The 26,932-nt window shown below is 42.9% G+C and overlaps 1 protein-coding gene across 1 annotated transcript in view; it reads left to right on the forward strand.

Annotated features, from left to right (window-relative positions):
• The window catches only part of KAT2B (lysine acetyltransferase 2B), a 115,501-nt gene that overhangs the window by 55,590 nt on the left and 32,979 nt on the right, over positions 1 to 26,932 (forward strand). The window contains exons 5-9 of the mRNA XM_056129308.1: positions 1,283 to 1,375; positions 2,794 to 2,975; positions 12,478 to 12,669; positions 19,438 to 19,544; positions 25,402 to 25,527. Of these exons, the coding sequence (XP_055985283.1) occupies positions 1,283 to 1,375; positions 2,794 to 2,975; positions 12,478 to 12,669; positions 19,438 to 19,544; positions 25,402 to 25,527 (700 nt within the window). The remainder of the gene's footprint in view (positions 1 to 1,282; positions 1,376 to 2,793; positions 2,976 to 12,477; positions 12,670 to 19,437; positions 19,545 to 25,401; positions 25,528 to 26,932) is intronic.

Raw genomic sequence — 26,932 nt, forward strand, 5'->3', positions numbered from 1 at the left:
GGCACACCGATCGCTGTCCTTGCAGGCCTGACCATTTTCAGTGACTCCTGGCAGAATGGTTGCCATGTTTTGTTTCTACTGAAAAAACTCTGTGCAATGAAGGGAGGGAAAGAAATTCCGTGAGTAATCGCATGGTCCTGTTTTAACTGGCCCACATGTAAAGGTTACAAAAGATGCAAGCACAGATCGAGACTGAAGAATTTTAATATCACACTTATTTTCAAAATAGATCTTGATTAACGGCTCTGTGTTCCCTTTTCTCTCTGCTGTTTGCTCTTTGAGGGCTTTAAATTCCAGTGGCAGGGATTAAGAGCCCTGTTTTGTTTTGTGAACATTGAGATGCCAGAACAGTTGGCCTGCATTCTGCAGATGGAGAGGAAATGAAGAAAGACCGCAACCACGAAAGTTGCCAATTGGGAGCCGGCAGAATTCCTTCCAATGAGGCCGGGCCCCGTGTGGTGCACAGGGCATCCAGGCACCCTCTCTCTCTCTGCCTGCTCCGTGCAGAGTGGGCCCGGAGTGGCTGAGGTGTGTCCAGTGCTCACCTCAAAAGCCCCAAAACATTTTGGGTCTGTGGGAAGTCAGAGACAGGGAGGCAAGAGGAGAGTAAGTAAGGGTGATGCACAGACGTGAAAGGTGTTTCATTCTGAAATCTGGCAAAAAAAAAAAGTCCCTCGATGGTGATGGACAAGATGTCAGAATTTTTTATCAGCATCACTTTTAATCTATTATGGTTCAGCTAAATAAATCTCAGATACTCTTTGACAGGGCTTTTGATTACAGCATTTATTTATTCCCTCTAGATGATGGAGAGAGAGAGACAGAGAGGCAGAGAGACAGAGAGAGACAGAGAGACAGAGAGAGACAGAGACAGAGACTGACAGAGACAGACAGAGAGAGGAAAGAGAGAGAGACAGGCAGAGAGAGAGCGAGAAAGACAGGCAGAGAGAGAGAGAGGAAAGAGAGACAGAGAGACAGGCAGAGACAGAGAGGAAAGAGACAGAGACAGAGACAGAGAGAGAGGCAGAGAGACAGAGACTGACAGAGATAGACACAGAGAGGAAAGAGACAGAGAGAGACAGAGGCAGAGAGAGAGAGAAAGGAAAGAGAGACAGAGGCAGAGACAGAGAGGAAAGAGACAGAGACACACACACACAGAGGCAGAGAGACAGAGACAGAGAGAGACAGAGAGAGAGAGAAGATGCATGTGTTTGTGGGGAGGGAGAGAGGAAAGAAATTGAGAGAAACTGAATTTTTCCCCTCTCCAATGATTTCTTTGCAGCTCTTGAGAAAGTCTATTTTACAGAGAGGAAAACCTGTGGTTGAAGGCTCTTTGGAGAAGAAACCTCCCTTTGAAAAACCTAGTATCGAACAGGTAAAAAGGAAAAGGAGTAGCCCTTTCTTTGGCTGGAAGACTGAGCAAGCCTTGCAGTCTTCCACTTTCATCTCTACTTGGGTCTCCTTTATCTCTTCCACATCCACCTCACCAAGTCTACACCCCTGTGGGTCAGAAGCAAGGACGTGATTTAAGAAATGATCTAGCTTTTGTCCTTAAGGATTGTTTGGTATAGAAATACAATTCACTGTGTTTGGGGGGAGGGGGGAAATAAAATAGAACATGTAGTTCCTAAGAAAACATGTGATGTGCTTTTTATTGGTGTTGCTTATTTTAAAATTTTGACTTTATTCTTTTGTTTGGCACCATCTGAAAAAGCTTATTTGAAGTGAGGGAATTTAGTAGCAATGTGAAAAACACTGTAAGTCAAGCAAAGAAATAAAAGGTAGACTTCTTGCTACTTTATAATTCTTGAAAAGATGCTGATTTACTTAGAATCTGGTGACTTGTATAGACAATTCTATAAGATGTCAGAATTTTTTATCATCATCACTTTTAATCTATTATGGTTCAGCTAAATAAATCTCAGATACTCTTTGACAGGGCTTTTGATTACAGAAGACATGATATTAGGGTTTTTACAAGTACAAATGTATTTTTATCAGTCATTTTAGGTCGAAGAAATTCAGGTTTGCTCTCAAGTTCTATTAAATAGGATTTTTTAAAAAATTGAAATTAAATTAGATGGTAATATTCTTTACTTTGTTGTTACTGTGTCTGGCATATCGAATACTCTCGGTAGCTTGCCGGGCTCTCCGAGAGGGGCGGAGGAATCGAACTCGGGTCGGCCATGTTGGCTGCGTGCAAGGCAGACGCCCTACCCGCTGTGCTATCGCACTATTCTTTACAAAGAATAAATTAATCCACATCTTCTTTAGAAAAGTTTCTAATTTACAGTAAGATTTTTTTTGCAGGGTAAACTTGCTAAACTGAAAGAGGAATGATCATAGTTAGGGTCAATGCAGGGCATACTAGCAGCCTTTTGATGAAAATTTGGTTAATTTACTAACATACCTATTCACCAGCTGCCCTTCTCAGTGAGTTACCAGGCAGGTAACACAGCAGGGGTTCATCTGTAAAACAGTCATATTTTATTGGGTAGGAGGTTTTGACCTTTTTAGCCTGGGATCTTGTTTTTCTCTGATGCTTCAGGATTGCAGCAGACATGGAATCTTCATTCACCTCCTCTCTCCCTGGTCGCTTTTTGTCCACTGTGATCTGAAGGGAGAGTCCCTCTGGGCATTCCTGTTTTCTAATAAGGAAAAGGAAGAGGATTTTGTGAATAGAGAAATGTTTGTTCTTTCGCTAGTAACCAGCAGTAGCACTGACTATGTGGGTGTTCAGAATGAGTCTGATTGCAGAGCTGCATGAATAAATTGCCTTTTCCTCCTTTCAAGGGTGTGAATAACTTTGTACAGTACAAATTTAGTCACCTGCCATCCAAAGAAAGGCAAACAATAGTGGAGCTGGCAAAAATGTTCTTAAACCGCATCAACTACTGGCATCTGGAGGCACCATCTCAACGAAGACTGCGATCACCCAATGATGATATTTCTGGATACAAAGAGAACTACACAAGGTAATCAGATGATCCCTTCTTTGCCTTTGGCCTTGCAGACATTGTTGCCGACATAAAATTGGTACTTGTCTCTGCAAGATAGAGGGTTGCCCAGTGATCATGGTGGTGCCATGCCATTATTTTGGAGAGGGTGCTGTATAATTTAGAATCTCTTCATTCTTTTCATTAATATCGAGTTCTTTTTTTTTCCTTTGAGGATGAGGGGATACAGATCATTGAGACCTGTAGATCCTATAATAATTGCCAACCACTGTGGGCACTGAGCCTTTTTTTTCCCTTTTTTATTTTTGGTTCACACCCGGTGATGCACAGGGCTTACTTAACTCCTGGCTCTGCACTCAGAAATTACTCCTGGAGGTGCTTTGGGGACCATATGGGATGCTGGAAATCTAACCTGGGTTGACTGTGTGCAAGGCAAATGCCCTACCTGCTATGCTATTGCTCCAGTCTCCACTGAGTGGAAGATTGCCCCCTGAAAGGAAAATCACTCACTACAAGTTTTTAAATATTAATTCTCATGGCTGGAGCGATAGCACAGCAGGTAGGGCATTTGCCTTGCATGTGACCAACCTGGGTTCAATTCCCAGCATCCCATATGGTCCCCTGAGCACCACCAGTAGTAATTCTTGAGTGCAGAGCCAGGAGTAACGCCCTATGCATCGCTGGGTGTTACCCAAAAGGCAAAAGAAGAAAAAAATTCTCTGTTGAAAGATAATATTTTAAATCTAGATTTAAATTTGAATAGATATATTAAATATAATATTTAAAATTAGATTAAATCATTTGTGGGTGTATGCATTAGTATGTGTATTTTGGGATGAATGCGATGGGGTGGGACATGTCTTGTGATTTGAACCCAGGTTCTCACATGTGTAGGCAATGCCCTCTACCACCCAACTATATCCCTAGTCCCTAAAATAAAAATTAAGGTTAACTTTGTTACTTTTAATTATTTTTTACTGTGAACCTATGATGTTTACAATTCTATGTATGACTTATATGTGTTTTGGTTTTGGATTTTTAGGCCACACCTGGCTCCGTGCTGGGGTTGCTCCTTGGGCCATGCCATGCTAGGGGTCAGATCCAGGCCTTCTGCATGCACATATACACTTTGGCCTGTTGAGGCTAGTTTTCTGTTCCCTTAAATCAACATTTTACATTAGTGGGGCTACAGCAGTTGTACAGTGGGTAAGTCGTTAGCCTTGCATGTGGCCAATCTGGATTGGATCCCTTGAACCTCATATGCTCCTCCAAGCACTGCAGGAGTGATCCCTGATTGCAGAGTGAGGAGTAAACCTTGGTCACCTCCAGGTGTGACCCTCCCCCAATTTTTCTTTCTTACATTAGTTTTTTTAAAAAAAATTATTTATTTTATTGAATCACTGTGAGCTACAGTTACAAAACTTTAATGTTTGAGTTTCAGTTATACAGTGATTGAACACCCATCCCTCCACCAGTTTACATTTTCCACCCCCAATGTCCCCAGTATGCCTCCATCCCACTCCTCCCCCTGCCTCTATGGCAGACAGTTTCTCTCTTTTGCCTTGTATGCAGCCGGCCCGGCCGAGCTGGGTTCGATTCCTCCACCCCTCTCGGAGAGCCCGGCCAAGCTATCGAGAGTATCACAACCGCACAGCAAAGCCTGGCAAGCTACCCGTGATGTATTCGATATGCCAAACACAGTAACAGCAAGTCTCACAATAGAGATGTTACTGGGCCCGCTCCAGCAAATTGATGAACAACGGGAGGACAGTGACAGTGACTTTCTCTACTATGGTTATGGGTATTATGGTTTGCAATACAGATAATGAGAGGCCATCACGTTTGATCCTTTATCTACTTTCAGCACACATCTCCCATCCTTACATTAGTCTTAATGAAAGGAATATATGCATCTTTTTGTCCTCCACTTAGTATTGTATATCAAGCATTTTCTGATACTATTACAGTCTGTTGAACTGACAGAGAAAAAAAAATTTAGCTAACCATTCCCCATTGGTATATCTTCGAACTGTTTTTTCTGCTCAAATATACTTTTAAAAATTTAATTATTTTTAACTTAATTATAAAAATATGTAATTATTTTAATTTTTAATTATTTATGAACCATAGAATAATGGAATTCACCTACAAAATCTTAAGTATGAATCATCAAATTGAGTGACATACACTTGTTTTCATTCAAGAGAGTCACTTAATTATTAGGATTATCCATTCTATTTAACTTTTCGGAGTTTTGGCTTTTGGCTCATGGCTGACAGTGCTCAAGGGGTACTTCTGGCTCTCTGCTCAGTAGTGAGCCCTTAGCGGTGCTCAGGTGATGCTTTATAGGGCCTGGGATTTGAACCGTGGTTGGCTGCATGCAAGGGAGGCGCCCTACTCTCTATACTATCTCTTCAGCCTCTTCTCTTTTCTTTTTCTTTTTCTTTTTGCTTTCTGGATCACACCCAGTGATGCACAGGGCTTACTCCTGGCTCTGCACTCAGGAATCACTCCTGGCGGTGCTCAGGGGACCATACGGGATGCTGGGAATCGAACCTGGGTCAGCTGCGTGCAAGGCAAACGCCCTACCCACTGTGCTGTCTCTCCAGCCCCTCTTTTTCTTTCTTTAAATACCATGATTTACAAAGTTGTTCATAATACAGTTGTTTGGGCAGTCAGTGTTCCCACACTAGTCCCATGACCAGTGTGATTCTTCACTATTTCCCCCACTTTTTTTTCTCCCACCCTCAAGTCTGCTCCTTCAGCAGACAGGAAAGAATTTATTCTGTATTGCTTGTTACATCTAACTGGCTAATGGAATTATCGAGAAATACTCCAGTAAGTGAAAATTAGTGAAAATTGCGAAACCACACTGTGGGGTCCTTAGGTCCTTGCCTGAGGGCTTCCTAAACTGTTTGTTGCTGGTTGAGCCTTCTGTGTTACTGTTTTTGTTTATTGAGCTTAGTTGGCTATGTTATTTTCCCACCTAATTTGGTGTGCTCCTACTGGGCTGTCAGTATTGTGGAGTTTGGGGGTGTTGAGCGGTGGCAGCTGTGACATATGGGCGTGGCTGCTGGGACTCTCTTTAACATTTTTTTATGCCCCAACTTTTCCCTCAATATAACTTACAGGCTCTTCAAGCTTACCTCAGAAGGTAAACACTATCCAAACACTGTCCTCCTGTTATTCATCAATTTTGCTCCAGCGCCCAGTAACGGCTCCATTTTGAGAATTGTTGTTACTGTGTTTGGCATATTGTTACTGTGTTTGTTACTTGTTGTTACTGTGTTTGTCATATTACTTCACCCGTAGCTTGCCAGGCTTTGCCTGTGCCAGCGACACTCTCGGTAGCTTGCCAGTCTCTCCGAGAGGGGCGGAGGAATCGATCCCAGCTCGGCCGGGCTGGCTGCACGCAAAGCAAACGCCACACTGCTGGTAATTAAGAAGTTTTAGGACACATCCTTAAAGGACTTAGCACATGGCTTGCTTGCATCAAAGCCTTGGGTTCCATCCCTAGCACTGAATATTTCCCTGAGCACTGCCAGAGGTGAGCCCTGAACATTCTAGCCAGGAGAAATCCCAGAGCACAGCTGGGTATAGCCCCAGACAAACCAAATCCCACAATCTCCCTCATAGATTCCCCCTCACATAAACATAAATATATACACATACACATAAAATATACATGTACACACAATACGTATTTTATTTATTTTTTTATTTTTGGGGGACACTCCCAGTGGTGCTCAGGGCTTACTCCTGGCTCTGTTCTCAGAGATCACTCCTGACCAGCTGAGGGGACCATATTGTTTTTTTTAATTTAAAGTAGACAGTGTGTTCTGAGCACCTGTGAAGACTGTTGGTACCAGGTAACTTTTGTCTTAGCATTTTTTTTTTAATGTTTTTGAGTTACTCCCAGCAATGCTCAGGGGTCACTCCTGGCTCTGCACTCAGGAGTTATTACTGGCTGTGCTCTGGAGATCATATGGGATACCAGGAATTGAGCATGGGTTAGACACATGCAAGTCAAGTGCCTTACCTTCTGTACTATCTCTCCAGCCCCAGAACTGGTATATTTTACAGTAAGCTCTCTGATTACTGTCTGATTTCAAGTGGAGTACCTCCTTACCTGGTATTTCCCATCCTATAATATGTAAAGTTTGATTTGTGAAGTACGTCTCTCGAAATAATTGACTCTTGTAGGAATTAGACTTTTCCAAAAGAAGGATTTTTGGTTATATCATCATTTCAGAGTTAAAATTACTTTTACAATAAATTGTTCCTCTACTTTATAACTTTTTCTATAAGAACTGAGATAATAGATGTTAAAAATTTGTATCTTGGGGCTGAATGATAATACAGCTGGTAGTGCATTTGCCTTGCTTGCAGCCAACCCATATTCAATCCCTGGCACCCCGTATGGTCCCCTGCCAGGAGTGATTCCTGAGTGCAGAGCCATGAGTACACCCTGAGCATTGCCAGGTTGGCCCAACCAAAACCACAACAGCAACATTTTTTTTTCTTTTACCTTTATATGTGAATGATGCAAATAGCTGGATATTTGCCAGAGCTAACCCCCATAGAGTATTTGGCACTTTGAACAGAGAATGAATTGTTTCATCTAGAAGGAGAGGGAAATGCAAGGCATCATGGGAGATAGTATTTTTTTAGGGGGAACCACCCCAGTGGGACTCAGGGGCCTGGAGGGTTTCCTTTGGCATTTTCTCCCCAGCCTGGTGCTACTGTTTTTTTTTTTTTTTTTTGGTAGCATTTACCAACTTTCAAGAACTGGGAGGCACTCAGAAGTTGGTATTAAGGTATTGGGTTTGGAAGGAGTCATGGCCCCAGCTTCCCCTTGGCTTGGTGAACCTGAGATCAGCCACTTCAGTGTGGTGAGCGTTCCTCCAGGCGGTGCTGCATAGTATCTGGCACCACGAACGGGAACGGGGAGGGTTCCGGTTAGTCATCACCTTCCTCCCACTCACGTCGCTCTCTAAAAATCAGTCACTGCCGACATGGGATAGTGCAGCCAGAGCTAGAGTACGAGAGAGAAATGATTTGAGGGTCACCGTAGAACCCAAGAGAACAGAGAACTGCGGAGTCCTTGCAGACTCGAACTCAGGTTGTCCCTGAAGGTGCAGGAGCGGAGAGGCGGCCAGGAGAAGCTTCACGGGAGAGACTGAAATGAATATCCCCGGATGACTTCTGAAACCTGCTGATTTCTGGGTGGAGTATAGACCCAGAGGCTTCATTAATAATAAATAAGGAAGTGAAGGCAGACAGCCCCCTCCCCCACTGCCCCATCATCCCACCGTGTTGATGAAGAAAGGGAAGTGAGGAGAAACAACCTGTGAAATGACCAGAATCAATGATTGTTTTTTGGAGCAAGCCACATTGTCATAACAACTTGGGAATGTAAGAAACCCACATACCGCGAAAACATGGTGTCTCACCGATAGCAATCTTCTCAAAAATGGGTAATATTATAGGGTGCCGGCACCACAAGGCTTTATCTTGATGAGTAAGTGAACCTCCAGGCCAGTAATGCTGCCACAGCAGATAATTTACAGCAGTTGCAGCAATTAGAACAAACTTCTGGAACCCAACATCAGCATGAAATCGGGGTGAAACAGGATTCTTTGTGGAAAACACTTGACCTAGAAAGTGATTAGGTTTATCACAGCTAACCGAGAAGGATGAGATGATAAGAAATTAAATGCGGGTTTAGTAGAATTGCTTAAGTGACCTCTTCTTTATGCATAATGGAAAAATATGAGTATTTTACATACTTATGACATTGCTATTAATATATTTCATAACTCTTGTGTATACTAAATGTACACATTTACAATTATTTAAAATTGGTATAGATACATACTACCCAACTCATTGGTTTTAGAAGGAAAAAACATGGGCAAATATTTCAGAGTTCTCTGAATTTTGAAATAATATTACACTAATGTAACTCCATCAGGAAATGACATGAAAATCAGGTACAGGGGGAATAGGATTATATTGTATGGGATCAACAGAATCTGCTAGAGGAAAATGTCACATCCCAGATTTGAGTTGTCCAGAACTCCAGTAGTGACCAGGAAGTGTGGACAGAACAACAGACAAGCATCATGGCTTTCAGCCCAGACTCTCAAGAGTGACTAGTTTGGGTTAAGGTGAGCTAGGAGATGTCCCGGAAACCTTATATTTTCGGCTCTGCAAGTAAGCAAAATGGCATGCAACTTTTGCCCTCAAGTTCTGTTCACATTTTAATGTAAGTTATTATTTTTGTGGCGCAAAAAAAGGTTTTATTGAAATTTATATAGAAAGATGTGAGGAGAGAAAAAGGGGCATAGCTTTCAAGAGAGAACACAGGCTTCTTCAGAATGGCACTAAGTAAGCAGAGAGACACAGAGGCTAGCAAGTGAGGCACGTGTTCAAGGGAGAACATGGGATTGGAGAGCAAGCATCCATTCACATTTTAGCACTGTATAGCGCTGTCCTCCCATTGTTCATCGATTTGCTCGAGTGGGCTCAGAAGTGTGTCCATTGTGAGACTTGTTACTGTGTTTGGCATATCGAATACATCATGGGTAACTTGCCAGGCTTTGCCATGTGGGTGAGTTACTCTCCATAGCTTGCCGGGCTCTCCGAGAGGGGTGGAGGAATTGAACCTGGGTTGGCCGGGCCAGCCTCGTGCATGGCAAACGCCCTACCACTGTTCTATCGTTCCAGCCTGTTCACATTTTATTTTATTTATTTTTAAATTTTGGGGTCACACCCAGCAATGCCAATAACAACTATTGATAGTTCTTGGGGGACTGTATGGAATGCTGGGAATAGAACCTGGGTCTGCCACATGTAAGGCCTTACCCTTTGTACTATCTCTCCAGCCCCTTTATTCACTTTTTTTTTCTTTTTGGGTCACACCCGGCGATGCACAGGGGTAACTCCTGGCTCTGCGCTCAGGAATTACTCCTGGCGGTGCTCAGGGGAGCATATGGGATGCTGGGAATCGAACCCAGGTCAGCCGTGTGCATGGCAAACGCCCTACCTGTTGTGCTACCACTCCAGCCTTTCTATTCACATTTTAAAGAAAGAAATGTATTCACAAATCATTGTGCTATCTATATTACATCAAAGTAACAGAGCGGGGGTTGGATTGATAGTACAGCAGGTAGGAAGTTTGCCATATACATGACCAACCCAAGTTTGTCCCCAGCATCCCACATGGTTCCCTGAGCACTTCCAGGAGTAATTCCCGAGTGTCGGTTACTAAGGGGTAACCTCTGAGCATCATTGGATGTGACCCCAGAACAAAATAAATATAAAATAAAATAAAAGAGCACACTCTGCATGCAGGAAGCCCAGGTTCTTCCTGAGAGCTACCAGTAGTGACCCTAGAACTTTTGTTTTTGTTTTTGTCCTGTGCTTTTCACTGAACCACGGTCCCCTCAAGAATTGGCCTTGAGGACAGTGTATTTCTGTTCAAAGTGCCCTGCGGATGTCAAGGCGAATATATTTGCTACCCTTTTCTGTTGCCAAGATTATTCTTTCAAACTTGACAGGGTAGGACATAATACTAAAGGTACCCATTTCAGTATTGTAATAGTAACAGGTCTTTTGGTCATCAATTATTAAAATAGAAGAGTTGAGAGAGAGTAGAAATAGTAGTAGGAGTTCAACGTCAGTTTTGAGTCTAGGCCAGATGGTTCAGCACTGACATTTCTCTTTCCCCAAGGTGAAACACCATCACTTCACCTGCCACAGACAATACAGGCGACACATAAACTAATACAGTGTAAAGGTGTAAAAACAAGTCAAGGGCTGGGACGGTAGCTCAGTGGTCTGGTTCAGACACTGTATGCAGGAGCCCATTGTATGTGTTTGAGCCCTGGTACCTTAACGTTCCATGAGCACCCAGCTGGAAGCAGCCTCTGAGTACCATTGCATGTGACCCCAAAACCAAACAAAATAGTCAGTAGGTATGAATAAATTCACATTATTCCACTCTTTACAGAGGGATCAGATGGCTTCTCAGAGAAGCCAGGGTTTAAAGCATTTCTCCACTTTTATTTTTTGTTGATATGTTTTTTGGTTTGGGGGCCACACCCAGATGTGCCCAGAACTTATTCCTGAGTGTGCGTGCAGGGATCACTCTGACAGGGGCTCAGGGAACTGTCTGTGGTGCCTGGGATTGAATCCAGGTCAGGTGCTTACAAAGCAAGCACCCTACCTGTTGTCCCATCATTCTAGCCCAACATTTTCCCACTTGAAAGGAGTTGGGGAAGCAGCGATCAGGGAAGAGTGAGGTGAGTTTTTTGAAAGCAGACCAGCCGGTAGTGCTAGGATCTGGATCCACCATCAAGAAAGATGCTTTTGGTCCTCCTCCTCTGATTTTAGGCATCCCCCTGTGAATTCCCTCTGTCAGCACATATGCCTGGCTTTCGTATCTCTGGGAAACCCACAAAGAAAGTGGGTTGCTTGGGAATGAATACATGTCGATGCTCTAGCTTCTCCTGGTCTCACAGCTTTTGTAGCTCTGTTGCCCCCACAACTGTGGTCAGATCTCAAGAAAGCACCTCCCTGTTTGCCCTACAGGCCTGGGCACCCGTCCAGCCTTCCGCAGTGCCAAGAAGCATTTTTGACATTGAGTCTGATTCATTGAGAAATGACTGTACCTAATCGACAGATGGTGGAAGCTTTTATTTCCTGCATTTTGACTGAGTTTTCTGAACAGTCTTGAAGATCTTTATTTCCCCTCTCCCCACCCTATCCCCCCCCCCCCCACCCCAAGCTTTTGGGGGTATTGTGAATGTTGCGTAGGCGTGTGAAAGAGATCTTAATTTTCATTCAGAGGAAGAGTCATGGGATTCCTCCTGATGATGGAATTCAGCTCCTGATGCAAAAGGGACTTCCTCGGCCTCCCCTTTATTTTCTTCTTTAATTTCAACTCCCATCTATGCGCCGGATGTTTGAATTGTCCTTTCTACTTCCCGTGCATCATCTCCTATAATTTTCGTTACCAGCCAATGATGTTGGTTTTGTTGCCCACATTTCAGAAGTAAGGAAATGAAGATGTAAGATGTCCCTGCATAACCAGTGTATGTAGCCAGTAAGGTGGCAAATCCAGGATTCCATTCCAGGCCTGTCTGCAAGCAATTCCCTGATTGGTTCTGCAGAATAGAATGGTTGTCCTGGAATTGGACCCCAGTTGGTTGTGTGCGAGAGAACTATTCTTTTTTTTTTTCTTTTTCTTTGTGGGTCACACCTGGTGATGCACAGGAGTTATTCCTGGTTCTGCACTCAGGAGTTACTCCTGGCAGTGCTCAGGGGACTGGAGGGGATGGTAGGAATTGAACCCGGGCATATGCAAGCAAATGCCCTACCTGCTGTACTGAGAGCTATTCTAAGGCGTGCATTTCCCTTGTGAGTAGTGAGACCGGTGCTTGTTGCAGACTGTCACTTCTGCTGATTATTGGGGGAGCTGCAGGGTATTGATGGTACTGGTCTTCTCTTCTTCTAGGTGGCTGTGTTACTGCAATGTGCCACAGTTCTGTGACAGTCTACCTCGGTATGAAACCACCCAGGTCTTTGGGAGAACACTGCTTCGCTCTGTCTTCACTGTTATGCGGCGGCAGCTCCTGGAACAAGCAAGACAGGAAAAAGACAAACTGCCCCTGGAGAAACGAACTCTAATCCTCACCCATTTCCCAAAGTAAGGAAGCTCTCTGGTGCGGCTTTGTTTGAATCCTGGCGCTCGAGAGTGCTGTATCTGTGCCCAAGTCTGCAGAAGCCACACGATCAGGAATGAATGGGAAGACCTCTCAGAGAGGGGTGAAGGAAGGTCCCAATCCTTGTTGGCTCCCATTTGTGAGCCTTGGTGGGGATTTTCCAGCCCCATCCCTTAGAACCTTGACTTGGTGTTACCACCGCCAGGCCTCCTCAGCACCACCTCATCTCACCTGGGTAATTGTCTCAGAGTCTCATGGAAAAGGTGGAGCTTTGTTGTTATTTGCTGTCAGGAAGAGGAGGATGAGGGAAAGAATGGAGAAGCAGTTTCCATCGACTCACATGTGCTCCAAGGGAACTGAAGTGGCTAGTTTTTTTCCATTCCAGTTCTGCAGCCGCTTCTTCTAAGACTGTGGAATCAGTCCCCCCTCAGCTCTAGGAGGCCTGTCCCTTAACCCTTTGTAAACTAAAAGGGTTTCTCCCTTTGCATGGGAGCAGACAGACCTCTTTGGAGGAGGTAAACCTCTGCACGCAGTTTATTGTGGACCAGCATCTGACGTTTTGTACCTTTTAGAGCCTCGGCATTGAAAGAGTTGAGTCAGTATATATTTTTTTTTCAAAAGAAGGAAATGTGTCAGAGAAATAGGTCATGGCACCGATGAGCTTGGAAATATGTTCTCAGTGTAAGAACCAACAACTGAAGCTTTGGGGCTGACGGCAGGAGGTAGGGGTAGAGTTGGTGACTTGGAGTAGTGCCAGCAGGACGTGAGAGAGACATTGATATTTTAGTTGTCATTCTGCCCAGAGCTGTGTTGGGCGGGGGCGCGGACTCGGGTGGGAATGGGCAGGCATATGTTTTAATTCGAAAATGCTTTCTCATTCCGATAGTCTTCCTTCCCTACACCATTGTAGGGGTAATGGCAGGTGTAGGAGCTAGATTTTAAACAAGAAGAGGATCGACCAAAGACTGGTAAAATCCTGTTTTATTTGAGAAAAGTAGTGATTATTAAGTATGACTGGATCACTTGTTTGCATCTCAGGAAAGTTTTTATTTTGGACCAGAAAGATATGGGAAGAGGCTGGAACTTATAGGTAGCATGCAGAAGGCCCTGAGTTTGATCCCTGGCACCACCAGGAGTGACTCCCGAATGCTGAGCTTGGAGTAGTCCCTGAGTTCTGCCAGATGTGTCCCCCACGTGAAACAAAGCAGAAACATAAGAGGCCTTCATTTAAAAAATGAGCTTCAAAAGCAAGAAGGATGATTTTATGATTTGCATCCACACACACACACACACACACACACACACAAACACACACACGGGCTGAAGCGATAGCACAGCAGTAGGGCATTGCCTTGCATGCAGACCCAAGTTCTATTCCTCCGCCCCTCTTGGAGAGCCCAGCAAGCTACCAAGAGTATCTCGCCTGCATGGCAAAGCCTGGCAAGCTACCCATGACGTATTCGATATGCAAACACAGTAACAAGTCTCAAAATGGAGACGTTACTGGATCTGTTCGAGCAAATCCATGAACAACGGGAAGACAGTGCTACAGTGCTATCCCTACACAAATCCTTGCTAACGGGGATGATGTATAATTTTAGCTGACCCACCAACGTGCCACGTACATCCTCATGTCCTGGCTTTCAGTGTTTTCTAATGCTAGTCCACCCGTGAGACACTCTTGGCAGGAACATTTCAATATCCTCTATGGAAAAAAGACTCAGAAGCTCTTAAATTGCAATTTAGATATGCCTCAACCTGGATTTTGGTCTCTGGGGAAACTGCATATATTTCAGTGGCTGTTTTTTTTTTTTGCATGCACGCACACACGCATGCACACACATACGCACATTTTCTTACTCTTTTCTCTATGATATTTGACACGTAGTCAGCATTTTATGTTTTCAGATTGTAGTTGTTGTCCCATCTCAAAGCTAAGGGATAAAGAGTCTGTCTCTCCCCACGCACCCATACCTTTTAAGGTACTTAAATGTAAAGAGAAATTTTAATTACTTTGCGTAGTAACAGGTTTTTTTCGCCCCATGCAAATTCATTTTGCTTCTTTGAGATATTTGCTAATTATAGTGTTTTGTTCCTTCAACCCATAGTTCTGGCATGCATGTACTGTTGAGCTAAAAAATCAATGCTGCTTTCTTTTCTTTCCTATCACTAATGGTCGGGTAAAGCTACCACCCACTTCTCCTTTTCAATCCCTTTTCATGGAAAATGACAACATTCAAGGCTATTGGGGACTTATACCTACTGATTTGGCAGCAGAAATGCACATTGAGCCTGAGGTGCTGTTTGAGTCTTGGGCATTGTCTCAAGGGGACTGCAGCCGACTTCTCCCCACCCACCAAGGTCCTTGGGATTCGCAAAAGCATTTTCAGAACTTCCTTATCTTACTACTCTCCGTATGTTGCTCTTCCTGTCCCTTGGCTTCAACTTGTGCCTCCTTCACCTCGTCCCCCAGCTACCTAGTTTCAAAGGTTTGGTATCTGTTTCATTTTTAAAGTAGTAAGTAAAGAAAATTTGGCCATAAGAAAAAGGAAGCATAAAACTCACCCCATGATCTAATGCTTTTGACTACTTATCGTGCGTTAAAAATACATTTCTAGTTTTTAATTTATGATGCTGAGTTTGAGACATTACATTTATTTTGCTATTTTTGTGGAAGTTGGGCCTCCATAACTTGTGCCCAGAAGCCCACCGGTTCTTCCCTGTGACATTTGGCCAAGCAGTACTGGGTCTTATGGTTAAGTGCTGGACCTAGTGGTGCTGAGAGCAACCAGGAATACAGGGTGGTGTTTATGGGGGGCATATAAGGAACTCGAGTCCTCAAACTTTCAAGGCATACGTTCCACCCCATTGAGGTATTGCCTGGCCACTGTATATTTCTAATTTTTCTCTACCTTTTAGTGTTCTTTTATTCTGCATATAATTTTATATTCTCTCTCTATATAAAACAAACACTTTCTTGTGTTATTATATGAGACCATTCCTAATTGTAGCGGAATAACTACAGAGTGCTATGTCTGTGTGCATAACATACATAAATAGCTTCATAAGTTATTAATGGCAGGCTTTGTTGGCGAAGTTCTGTGGGGCTTTGTGAAGAGAGTTCTTATCTTGCCATTACTGATAAAAGAGATTTGGAACCTAGGAAGAGAAAGGAAACTGACTTACACATTGAAGGATAGTTGAGTACGATGTGAGACATGTAGAAGATCGCTAGTAAGAGGGTTTTTTTTTTTTTTAAATTTTGCTTTTTGGGTCACACCCAGCAATGCTCAGGGGTTACTACTGGCTCAGCACTCAGGAGTTACTCCTTGCGATGCTTGGGGGACCATATGGGATTCTGGGGATTGAACCCAGGTTGACCGCGTGCAAGGCAAACACCCTACCCACTGTATTATCGCTCCAGCCCCAAGAGGGTTTTTTTTTTTTTTGAATGAGAGAGTCAAACATTTACTTGGGGTCAGAGCTTCCTTATCTTGCTACTCTCCATATGTTGCTTTTAGACATGATTTCAGGCATGCTTCTCACCTTTGCCTGAGATAAATTACTCTTAATTTTTTTTACTTTATGAAAATTTTTTCTTTTTAAATAAATCTTCACGTTAAGAAAGAGGATGCTGAAGAAAAAGAAAGTTAAGGACTCATCCCAGAGTTATCCATATAAGTGCTGAGTGTGGCAGATGGACTCCAGAATTCAGTTTGTGTGCTATTATCCTATAATCCCCCCACTAGAATTAATGCATCACAAGACAAGGATGTCACTGTCATCACTTTTTTTCAGGATATTAGAATTCTTAGCAATAGCAGTCAGATAAGAAAACAAAAATCAAGGGTCCAAATTGGGAAAAAAATGATTATTATTTGCAGGTAACATGATAAAATATACATAGAAGACCCTAAATGAGCCCACTAAAAAGCTTCTAGAAACAACCAGTACAGCAATACAGTAACTGATAAAATGGGCTAGAGTTAACATAAAAATTTGTCACATTCCTATATGCAAGCATTGAACTAGAAGAGAGTCTACTTCATTTAAAATGGCACTGTAGCATGGCACTGTCCGCCCATTGTTCATCGACTTGCTCGAGTGGGCCCAGTAACGTCTCCATTGTGAGACTTGTTGTTGCTGTGTTTGGCATATCGAATACATCACGGGGAGCTTGCCAGGCTTTGCTATGCAGGCAAGATACTCTCGGTTGTTTGCCTGGCTCCCTGAGAGGGGCAGAGGAATCGAACCTGGCTTGGCCAGGCGGGTTGTGTGCAAGGCAAACTCCCTACTGCTGTACCAATGCTCCAGCCCATTCAAAATAGTGTCCCAAAAATCAAGTACCTATGAGTCAGTTTCCTTTTTTAAAAAAATGTAGTCACTGTAAAATTACAAAGTTGTTCATGATTGGATTTCCAACAGTGTTTCAACACCAGTTCCTTCACCAGTTCCCACCTGCATCTACCAATGCCTGTGCAGGCTGCATCCCACCTCCTTTGCCTCCTACGCACCAGACTGCCTCTAAACTGCCAATCAAATAAAATATGTGAGATCTAAATAAATTAATCTCTAATTGCTGTGGCAAGGACTTACACTACCATGTTGAATAATAGTGGTCAGAATGAGCAACCTTGTCGTATGCCTGTTCTTAGAGGGAAGGCTTTTGATTTTCACTGTTGAGTATTGTTTGCTGTGGTTTTGTGTGGTATATGGATTTGACTATATAGAGGAATGTTAATTTCTATACTCATTTTACACAGTTACTCAGAAATTTTATCATGGTCCAGACAGTAAAGAGAACAAGAGTTTTATTTATTTATTTATTTATTTTTAAATTATTAATGGGGGGCTGGAGTGATAGTACAGCAGGTAGGGCATTTGTAAGCACGCGACCGAACCGGGTTCTATTCCCAGCATCCCATATGGTCCCCTGAGCATTGCCAGGAGTGATTTCTGAGTGAAAAGCGAGGAGTAGCCCCTGAGCATCGCCGGGTATGACCCAAAAAGAAAAAAAATAAAAATCATTAATGGGTAGTAGGGATGGAGCGATAGCACAACGGTAGGGCGTTTGCCTTGTGCAAGGCCGGCTTGACCGAGCTGTGTTCGATTCCTCCACCCCTTTCAGAGAGCCTGGCAAGCTACTGAGAGTATCTAGCCCATGTGGCAAGCATATTCGATATGCCAAACGGAGTAACAAAAAGTCTCACAGTGGAGACATTACTGGGCCCGCTTGAGCAAATCGATTAACAACGGGAGGACAGTGCAGTGCAGTGATATTGTCAAATGTCTTTTCTGCATCTATTAAAATAGATCTTTGATTTTTTTCTTACCTCGTATTGATTTGGCATATTACATTGATGGACTTGCATATATTAAACCAGTCTAGTGGTAAATCCTTAAAATAAATAAATAAATAAATAAATATATAAAGACCATATCCAGTGGTGCTTAATAAAAAATAGATGTGAGATCTATACCATGAAAACTTCAAGTCACTTAAAGCGAAAGCCTTAGGAAATGGGAAAATATTCCATGTTTATGGATTGGAAAAATCAATATTGACCATCCTATATTCACTATTATGTTGACTGAACACGAACCCATCCAAATTCAAATGACATTCTTCAAGAAATTACTCCTGTTGATGCTTGGGAGACCATATCAAATGTCGGGACAAACGCGCTACCTACTGTACTCTTGCTCCAACTCCTAGATTGATTTGATTTTTATTTTGCTTTTTAAACCAGCATTCTTTAATTTTGATATATGTAACTATTGCCTGAGGTTCAGCGAGCCTTTCAGGGAAGGCCTTATGGCCACATTTCATTTATTTTCTTGGTGCTAGGGGTCCCTAAGAAGTTTTCAGGGCAACAGGGGGCCAGGGACATTAGGCCATCCAGGTGAATGGTTTCTTGCTAGGACCTTTCCTGCTCAGGCAAGCAGTGCTGGTATTAAGCATATGTCTTTATACACCCTGACCCACACCCTGACCCTTCGGCCATCTCCCTGCGTAGTTATATATCTGAAAGTTTTGAGAGGATTTTTATGACCCCACCATCCAATTGTGACATCATTCAGTTGTAACGTGATAGAAAGTGTAGATCATTGGTTCTAATCTTGACCCTGCAGTTATCTAGATTTAGGACTTTGCACTATTTATTTAATCTCTCTGTGTCTTAAAGCTTTTTTATGTATAAAATAGGTGTGATAACAGATCTATTTCATAGGGTTGTTATGAAGATTAAATGTGTTAGTATTTATCAATTTCTCAGAGCAGCGTATTTTTTAGTGAAGGTTATATATGTGTGGGATAAATGGAATTATAATACAAAAAAAAAAACCCCGGATGTGAGGATTCAAGGAGTTGGTAGGTATACAGCAGGCACTTAATACAGATCAGCAAGGTTTGTGATGATAACTGTAGTGACAGTGACAGCTACATGGAGGGCTTGAAGCTTGTGCTGAGATTTATTGACAAGATCTAATGCTCACTCTGTTGTCGTCATGCTGAGTGGATTCTAAGTAGTGTCAAAAACACCAGGTTGAAGGGGGATACATTTGTAGGAATGCATTTGTATACAGACCAGGGTTGCCCTGCTAAATCACTATTTCACACAGAATTCACTTGCATATTTTTGCTTTGAAGGTAAGAAGCTGATGTGCAGAGCTTGCTATCAATTGCTTTTGTCTTTCTGATGATCTGCTAATTTAAAAAATTTATTATTGATTGCCTTTACTCTCGTGTGTAGGTTTCTGTCCATGTTAGAAGAAGAAGTATATAGTCAGAATTCTCCCATCTGGGATCAGGATTTTCTCTCAGCGTCTTCCAGAACCAACCAGCTAGGAATCCAAACAGGTACATTTATTTTTGCATCAATTAGTTAACCTATAGCTTACTCTGCATGTATTTGTGTTGTAGTCAAGAGGTGGAAGTCTAGAGCCAGCATAAAGGAGACCCTCTGGCAGATCTCGCACTCACATCCATTGTGAGGATTTTTGCATCTGCATTCGTTAGTGATATTGATCTGTACTCTTTTTAATTTGCATTTTCTTTTTCTATGCTGCCCTTTTCTGGCTTGGGAATTAGAGTGGTATTGGCCTTGCCAAATGTGTTTGGAATTGTTTTTCTTCTTTGGTTTGGAATTTTTGTTGTGATTGTTTTTATTATGATGACGGGGAATTGTACTATTGTGCAAGATAATGTATGTACACAGGAATGAGGGGCAGTTTTGGGGATCAAATGCTGGCTTTGCTCATGTGAGCATGTGCTCTACCATCGGGCCCAAATCTCTGGCTTTCCCTCTCTTAGGTTATTTAAGAGTTTGAGCAAGATGGGTATTAGTTCTTGAAGTTTTAGAATTCCCTGGTGAAGACCATGAAGTCCATTTGGTACTGGGCTTTTGTTTTTAGGGACTCTTCTGATTACTGTTTTTATTTTTGCACTTATGATTGGTTTATTCAAGCATTCTGTTTCCTCTTCACTCAGTCTTGGAACTATATCTATATCTATAGATATTTAAAACTTTCTTATGAATCTTTGCATTTCTGCAATATCAGTTTAATTTCAACGTTCTCATTTTTGATCTGGGAGGCAAGTAAGGGAATAGTTGGGCCACACCCAGAGGATTTTGGGGGCTATCCTCTGCTCTGTACTTGGAGGGATACTGGGGGAGATATGGGACACGTTCCAGTACTTTAACTGCTGTACTGTATCTCTGGGCCCCGGGACCACTTCCAGTGATATTCAGCCAACCTGGCTAGATGGTTCAGTGTCATAGCCTGAGGATTCAGGACTGCTCTGGGGGCATGTGGCTTTAGGATTTGTTCACCACCGAAGTCTCATTTCTGTCACTACACATTTGAACTAGGTGCCCTGCACATGGCAGCCCTGTACCCCTGACTGCTGAGCTATCTCCCCAGTTTTTCTTCTTTGCCTCTTCTTTTCTTTTCCTAGTGTAAGCAATCTTTGTTTGTTTGTTTTTATATTTGGATCACATTTGTAGTTGGAAGGACTCCTAACAGTGCCCAGGGGACCATATGGGATGCTAGGGATTGAATCTGGGTGGGCCACATGTAAGACAGATGCCCTACCCACTGTACTCTCTCGCCAACCCTATTAGCAGTTTTTTTTTTTTAAAGAACCATTTTTATCGAGGTACTGGGATTTCCAATACTATTAATTATACCTTTTATCGAGGTACTGGGATTTCCAATACTATTTAATTATACTTTTCATGCATATTTCATTCCAACACTGCACCTGACACCAGAGAGCCACTTCCCTCCACCCATGTCCTCAGGACCCCGTTCACCCCTCACATAGGCTCAGTTTAGTACACATAACCTTGGCCATGACTTTGGCCATTTGTTGTTCTCTTATTATGTTTCCTCTCCCACATACGGGAGAGACTTTTTTAGTTGTGACACCTCCACATGTAGATGAATAGAGCTAATATCCTTACATTTTATTTTGTTTGGGGGCCACAATCAGTGGTGCCCAGGGGCCTCTCCTGGCTCTGTCCATAGGCGTGACCCCTGGTGATGTTCAGGGGATCCTCTACTGTTCCAGGGATTCCAACCAAGCTTGGCTTGATGCACAGGCAAGTGCCTGACCTCCTGTGCTTGCTCTCTGGCCCCAGAGCACAGATTTTAGATGGAAGACTTTTAAATAGAGCTCCAGCTCAGTGTATAATCCAGGCACTAAGGAATATCACCTTCAGGGAACATAATCTTATTCCTTGCTTCCCAGAAACCACATTGAGGTATATTTTGCAGGCAGTGAGATTCACACCTTAAGCAATTACATTACCTCATAACATTTTGTTATATCTGTTGTGAGTCTATTCTTTGCCCTACCACAGGTTGACTACCAACTTTTTTTTTTTTTTTGCTATTTTGGTTTTACAGAATGTTAAATGAGTGGAATCATAAAGTATGTAGCTTTTTTTTTTTGGCCACTATCACTCAGCATAGTGCATTTGAAAAGGTGATTTAGTTTTTTTCCCAACTGGGAGTTTAAGTTAGGATATAAACAGAATTAAATCTCTACAAAGTACAATAATTAAGAGATGAGGTATTTTGATTGGGATCAAACTCTTTGTTTCAATCCTTGTTAATATGAATATGTCAAAACATCTTTGCGTTTTCTTTTTCCACTCTAAATCGTAGAAAGGAATTGTGTGTTTCATTAGTCAACACCTTCAGTGTTTGAGGCCTGCATCTGTGCATTTTGCCTGCTCCCTCCTGCTCCAAGCTGCTAGAATTTTCTGAATGTATTTTCTCTAGTCACTGGGCATATCATCCTATCTCCACTCATGCTGTTCGTTTTACCTCACCTAGTTCCTTTCCTAATTTCTTCATTGTCTTCTAGCAAGAACTGAATCTCCTTTTCTATAAACTTTCACAGAACCTTGACCTGGAATATATACGCTCCTCGATTCTTCTTTTTTTCAAGGACTGGGCTGGGGAGGGGGGATACTGGCTGTGCTCGGGGCTTGCTCCTGGCTCTGTTATCTTCTCAGGGATCATTGGAACCATATGTGATGCTGGAAATAGTGGGATAGTATACCCACTATACTATCTCTCTGGCCCTCCGTGGTTCTTTTTTTGTCTACGGACCACAACGAGAAATGCTCAGCAGTTTTTTTCTGGTTCTGGGCTCAGGAATTACTACTAGGAGTGCTCAGGGCACCATATGGGATGCCATGGATCGAACCTGGTTTGGCTACATACAAGACAACGCCTTACCTGCTGAACTATCTTTCTAGCCCCATGCCCTCCTTAGCTCTTAAGACCTTCGGTACACATGGCATGTTCAATGGAGATTTAAAACACAGGTTTTTCTAGTCACATCCCAAGACAGCCACATCCTGGAAGGTAGCCTGGATATGGAGATATTTAAAACTGTACCAGGGGGGCTGGAGCAATAGCACAGCAGGTAGGGCATTTGCCTTGCACGTGGCCGACCCGGGTTAGATTCTCAGCATCCCATATGGTCCCCCAAGCACCGCTAGGAGTAATTTCTGAGTGCAGAGCCAGGAGTAACCCCTGTGCATCACCTGGTGTGACTCAAAATAAACAAACGAACAAATAAATAAAACTGTACCAGGGATCTTGAGGTGAAGCAATATCTTGAGAACTACTGTCTTAAAATATTTTCTTCATTCTACTCTGACCTCATTTTCTTTTTCTTTGCTTTTTCCCTTTCCCTTTCCCTTTTTTTCTTCATCTTCACTTTTTTTCCTTTCCCTTCCCATTTCCCTCTCTTCCCTTCCTCTCCCTACATTTTTGCCTATGAGTATGACTTCTAGATATCAGAGACTGTTTCAGCAACTATAATAACTGTTACTTCCAATTGGTTTCACTTCATACCTTTAAGCCTTATCACTATACCTTCGAAAGTTGGTCTTTCTGTTGCCGTCACGTAAGTGAAAAAGAAACAAAAGACGGACTACAAGGGACTCAGTGATTAGAGCTCCTGGACGGTGGTACTGGCTTCTACACTCGGATCTTTTGGAGTCCTGACTTTGACGCTATGCTTGGGGTCTGGGTTCCCACCACAGTGTTAGCAGGCATTGCCAACATACAGGTACATGCTTCTTGGAGGAATGAGTGAAGAACACAGTTTCCTCCACTCAAGCAAGGGGATGCTAAAACTGATCCACATCCAAAAGGTTCACTTAGGGATTTTTTTTTCCCTGAAGGGTCTCTTGGAGTGGCTTTCTATGTAAAAAGCCTTTTTCTTTACCCCTCACCTGCTCAAAGTGCCCCCGTGCTATCTGTCACTGCACAGAATGGAGAAGGCAGAGGTTGGCTCTGATCCTCTGGGACTTTCATATTAGTTACTGTGGCCAAGGTTGTCAACGCAGTTAGGCTGATTGTACTTTTCAGCATTACCTTAAACCTTCAGGAGCAGGCTGGTTCCCCTGTTGGGCTGTAATTGCTGTGCACTCTGAGGGTATTGGGAGGAAGAGTATAATCATCTCCTTAATTGGCATGTCTGCACATCGATACAACAATGATAAATGACAATTATAATGATGGCTCTGAAGTTTTGGAAGATACTCAGATGTCTTGAAATCACTCAGGCTTCCTCTTTGTGTAAAATGTGTAGTGTACTTTGAAATTCAGGAAAAAGGAAAAGCACATAGCCTGGCACTCCGCTCTCTTCCGATTCTTTCTATACCAGCCGCCACTCAGTCAAAGGTGCTATGGGTGGTGCTTCTCCGTGGCTTACTTTTATTTTTTGCTTTTTGGGTCACACCTGGCAATGCACAGGAGTTGCTCCTGGTTCATGCACTCAGGAATTACTCCTGGCGGTGCTCAGGAGACCATATGGGATGCTGGGAATTGAACCTAGGTTGGCTGCGTGCAAGGCAAATGCCCTACCCACTGTGCTATTGCTCCAGCCACCTTCCATGGCTTCCTTTATGTATTTCATCTCTCTTTTGGCTGCTAGGAAGGTTGGTTGCAGACTCTGCTGTAGCTACACTGAAACTCAGACCAACATGGCAGCTGTTTGCACCACTGTGTCTGTGTGTGAGGCCATCACGGAGCTTGTCTGTATCCACATCAGCTCTCACCTCATCAGTTACAGGCAGCGGCACAGCTACTGCAACTGGTGCTTCTGTAATGTGGCTTTGCAGGGGGAAAAAAGACCTTTTTGTTTGGAAATACTCCACAACATCAGGAAAAGTCTTAATAAAACAAAGAGTTCCTGTATATTGTATATCCTTCCTCCAGATTCACCGTTTATTAACATCTTGCTGTATTTGCTTCGGCATTCACCCACCCCTGCTGTACTTAGATATTTGTTGCTTTAAGCCATTTGAAAGTTGCAAACACTGCGCCCATTTATATTCAGTGGCTTTCTCCCAAGAACGTGGACATTTTCTCTGCATGAGCGCATAGTTGCCAGAGTAAGGAACTTTCATCTTGATGAAATATTATTATATACGGGCCATCTCCCGTTTCTGCCCCTTATCTCGGTGGTATAGCTTACAGCAAACTTGGCCTCACATCAGGGGGCCTGCAATGTTCTCCCCTCTCATAAGTATTGTTATAGTGTTAGATCTCTGTGTTAAGTTGGTGTTTACAAGGTTTCTCCACCACAGTGCTACTATTTTTCCTTTAGTAACAGCAAATGTGTTTTTGTGGGGAGATGCTTGAGATTATCCTGTCTGTATCAGATGATATTCACAAGATTTAGCTTGCACAGATGATTCTATCTTGAATCACTTATTAAATGCTGGCTGTCAATTTTTTCCCCCCGATATTTTTTTGTTTGTATTATCTTGTAAGGAAGACCTTCACCATATTTATGTATGCATTCGTTATTTTATAACTGTGGACTCAGACATCTTTGTGTAATTAGTTGTTTAGCTATTGATGCTCATGTGGGCCCTGTGGGTGGTATTTTTTTTCTGGGGGGGGGGGTTGGGCTATACCTGGCAATGCTCAGGGGTTACTCCTGGCTCTGCACTCAGGAATCACTCCTGGTGGTGATCAGGGGGCCATAGGGGGATTGAACCCTCTTCAATCAAATGCAAGGCAAATATCTTGACCCACTCTGTTTCTCTGGCCACACCCCATGGGTTTTCAGATGATTTCTCTGTGGTGTTGGGTAGTGATAAAATGGTCTCCCATGCATGTATTCCTTTTTGGCCCAAGTAACTTGGGTGATCTAATCTTGTATTTTCCTTTTCTTGGAGCAGTTATCAGTCCACCCCCCGTGGTTGGGACTATTACATATAACTCAAATTCATCTTCCATTGAGCAACTGAATGGAGGTAGCCCTAGTCCTTCCTGCAAAGCCTCTTCTGGGCTTGAGGCAAACCCAGGTAAGCTCTAAAGGGGACCTAATAAAGGGCTGTGACTTGTTCTCGAACAGGTGGGGAATGTCCTGTGGGTTTTAAGAGACACAGGAAATCACATGGTCTGACGCTGTTACATGATGTGCAGACATATATGCTGCTTCTTCGGCTGCCCATGGCCCAGCTGTCTGTACTGTATGGCTTGCAAATAATATGATAAATATCCAGATGGCCCTTGGCAGGAAAAAGGGTTTCCCTGCTCTTGCTTTAAAACAAACCACTATTTAAAGAGTGCCAAAGGTAGCATTCATTCAACTACAGATTGTGCGTGTGTAGGATTTTAATGGCTGGAAATCACCCTGAGCACTGTTGGTTAGCTACAGTTATATGACAAATCACCTCAAAATTCAGACTGCAAACTTTCAAAGCCATAGAGATTTATCATCGTAGTTCACCCCTCATGCAGTTGCCTGGTAATTGGCCGACCTCAGCTGTGCTCAGCTCAGTTTGCTCATGAGTTTGTCTGGGAACTGAGAGCTCTGTTTTGGATGTCTTTGAGTATCTGCTTTATATCCTCTCTCAGACTCATATCCTGACATCTTTTCTCTTTCTTGAGGCGGGGCATGTTCTTACTAGAGAGCAAACAGAAATGCAAGCCTGGGTTCAACCTTGTTGTACTACAACTTTTGTCTCATTTTGACATTTAAAGCAAATCATCTAGTCAAACCCATAGTCAAAGGGCAGAGAAATGTGCTTCTTGTATCTGAAAAGCTGCAAAGTTACAGGCAAAAATAGGAGTGTGTGTATACACACACACACACACACAAACACACACACATGTATATACACAAACACATACACGTCTGCATATATATATTCTGTATTACAGAACTGCTATAGAATGTTTTAAAAGTTGCATTTCTGCCACAGGCATGGCTTCACTTCAAACAAATCTTGGGTATGACCAAAGTTTAACATAAAAGAGAAAGATGATTTCGAAAGACATTCTCCTATGAAGTAACCTCTAGTTAGGACATGTGCCCCATCCTCTCACTTTGTAATTGATCTAGAAACTCTCTCAGTGGCTCTGGATGCAGTTTTCTTTCTTGTTTCACTTTTTAAAATTTTTGTATTTTGGGCCACGCAGGCAGTAATCAGGGTTTATCCTGGCTCTGCAGTAAGGAATCACTCCTGCCAGGCTTGGGATGACCAGTATAACTCAGCCAAAAAATAACTAAATAAGATCGTTGAATTGGAAGACTAGTTGACCAGATGATTTAAAATGTTCTCATCCTCACTAACAACACTAAGAAAAGAAAAATAGCAAAGGCTAGCCCCCCCCTCCCCCCAGTTGTGTGTCAGACAAGCAGCTTCCAGTACTGACCAGTCAGGCATTGGCCCTCCCATTTTTCAAAGCTTTCTCTGGAATAAG

This window comes from Sorex fumeus, unplaced genomic scaffold (genome assembly GCF_029834395.1).
Source record: "Sorex fumeus unplaced genomic scaffold, SorFum_2.1 ptg000072l, whole genome shotgun sequence".
Classification (NCBI taxonomy): domain Eukaryota; kingdom Metazoa; phylum Chordata; class Mammalia; order Eulipotyphla; family Soricidae; genus Sorex; species Sorex fumeus.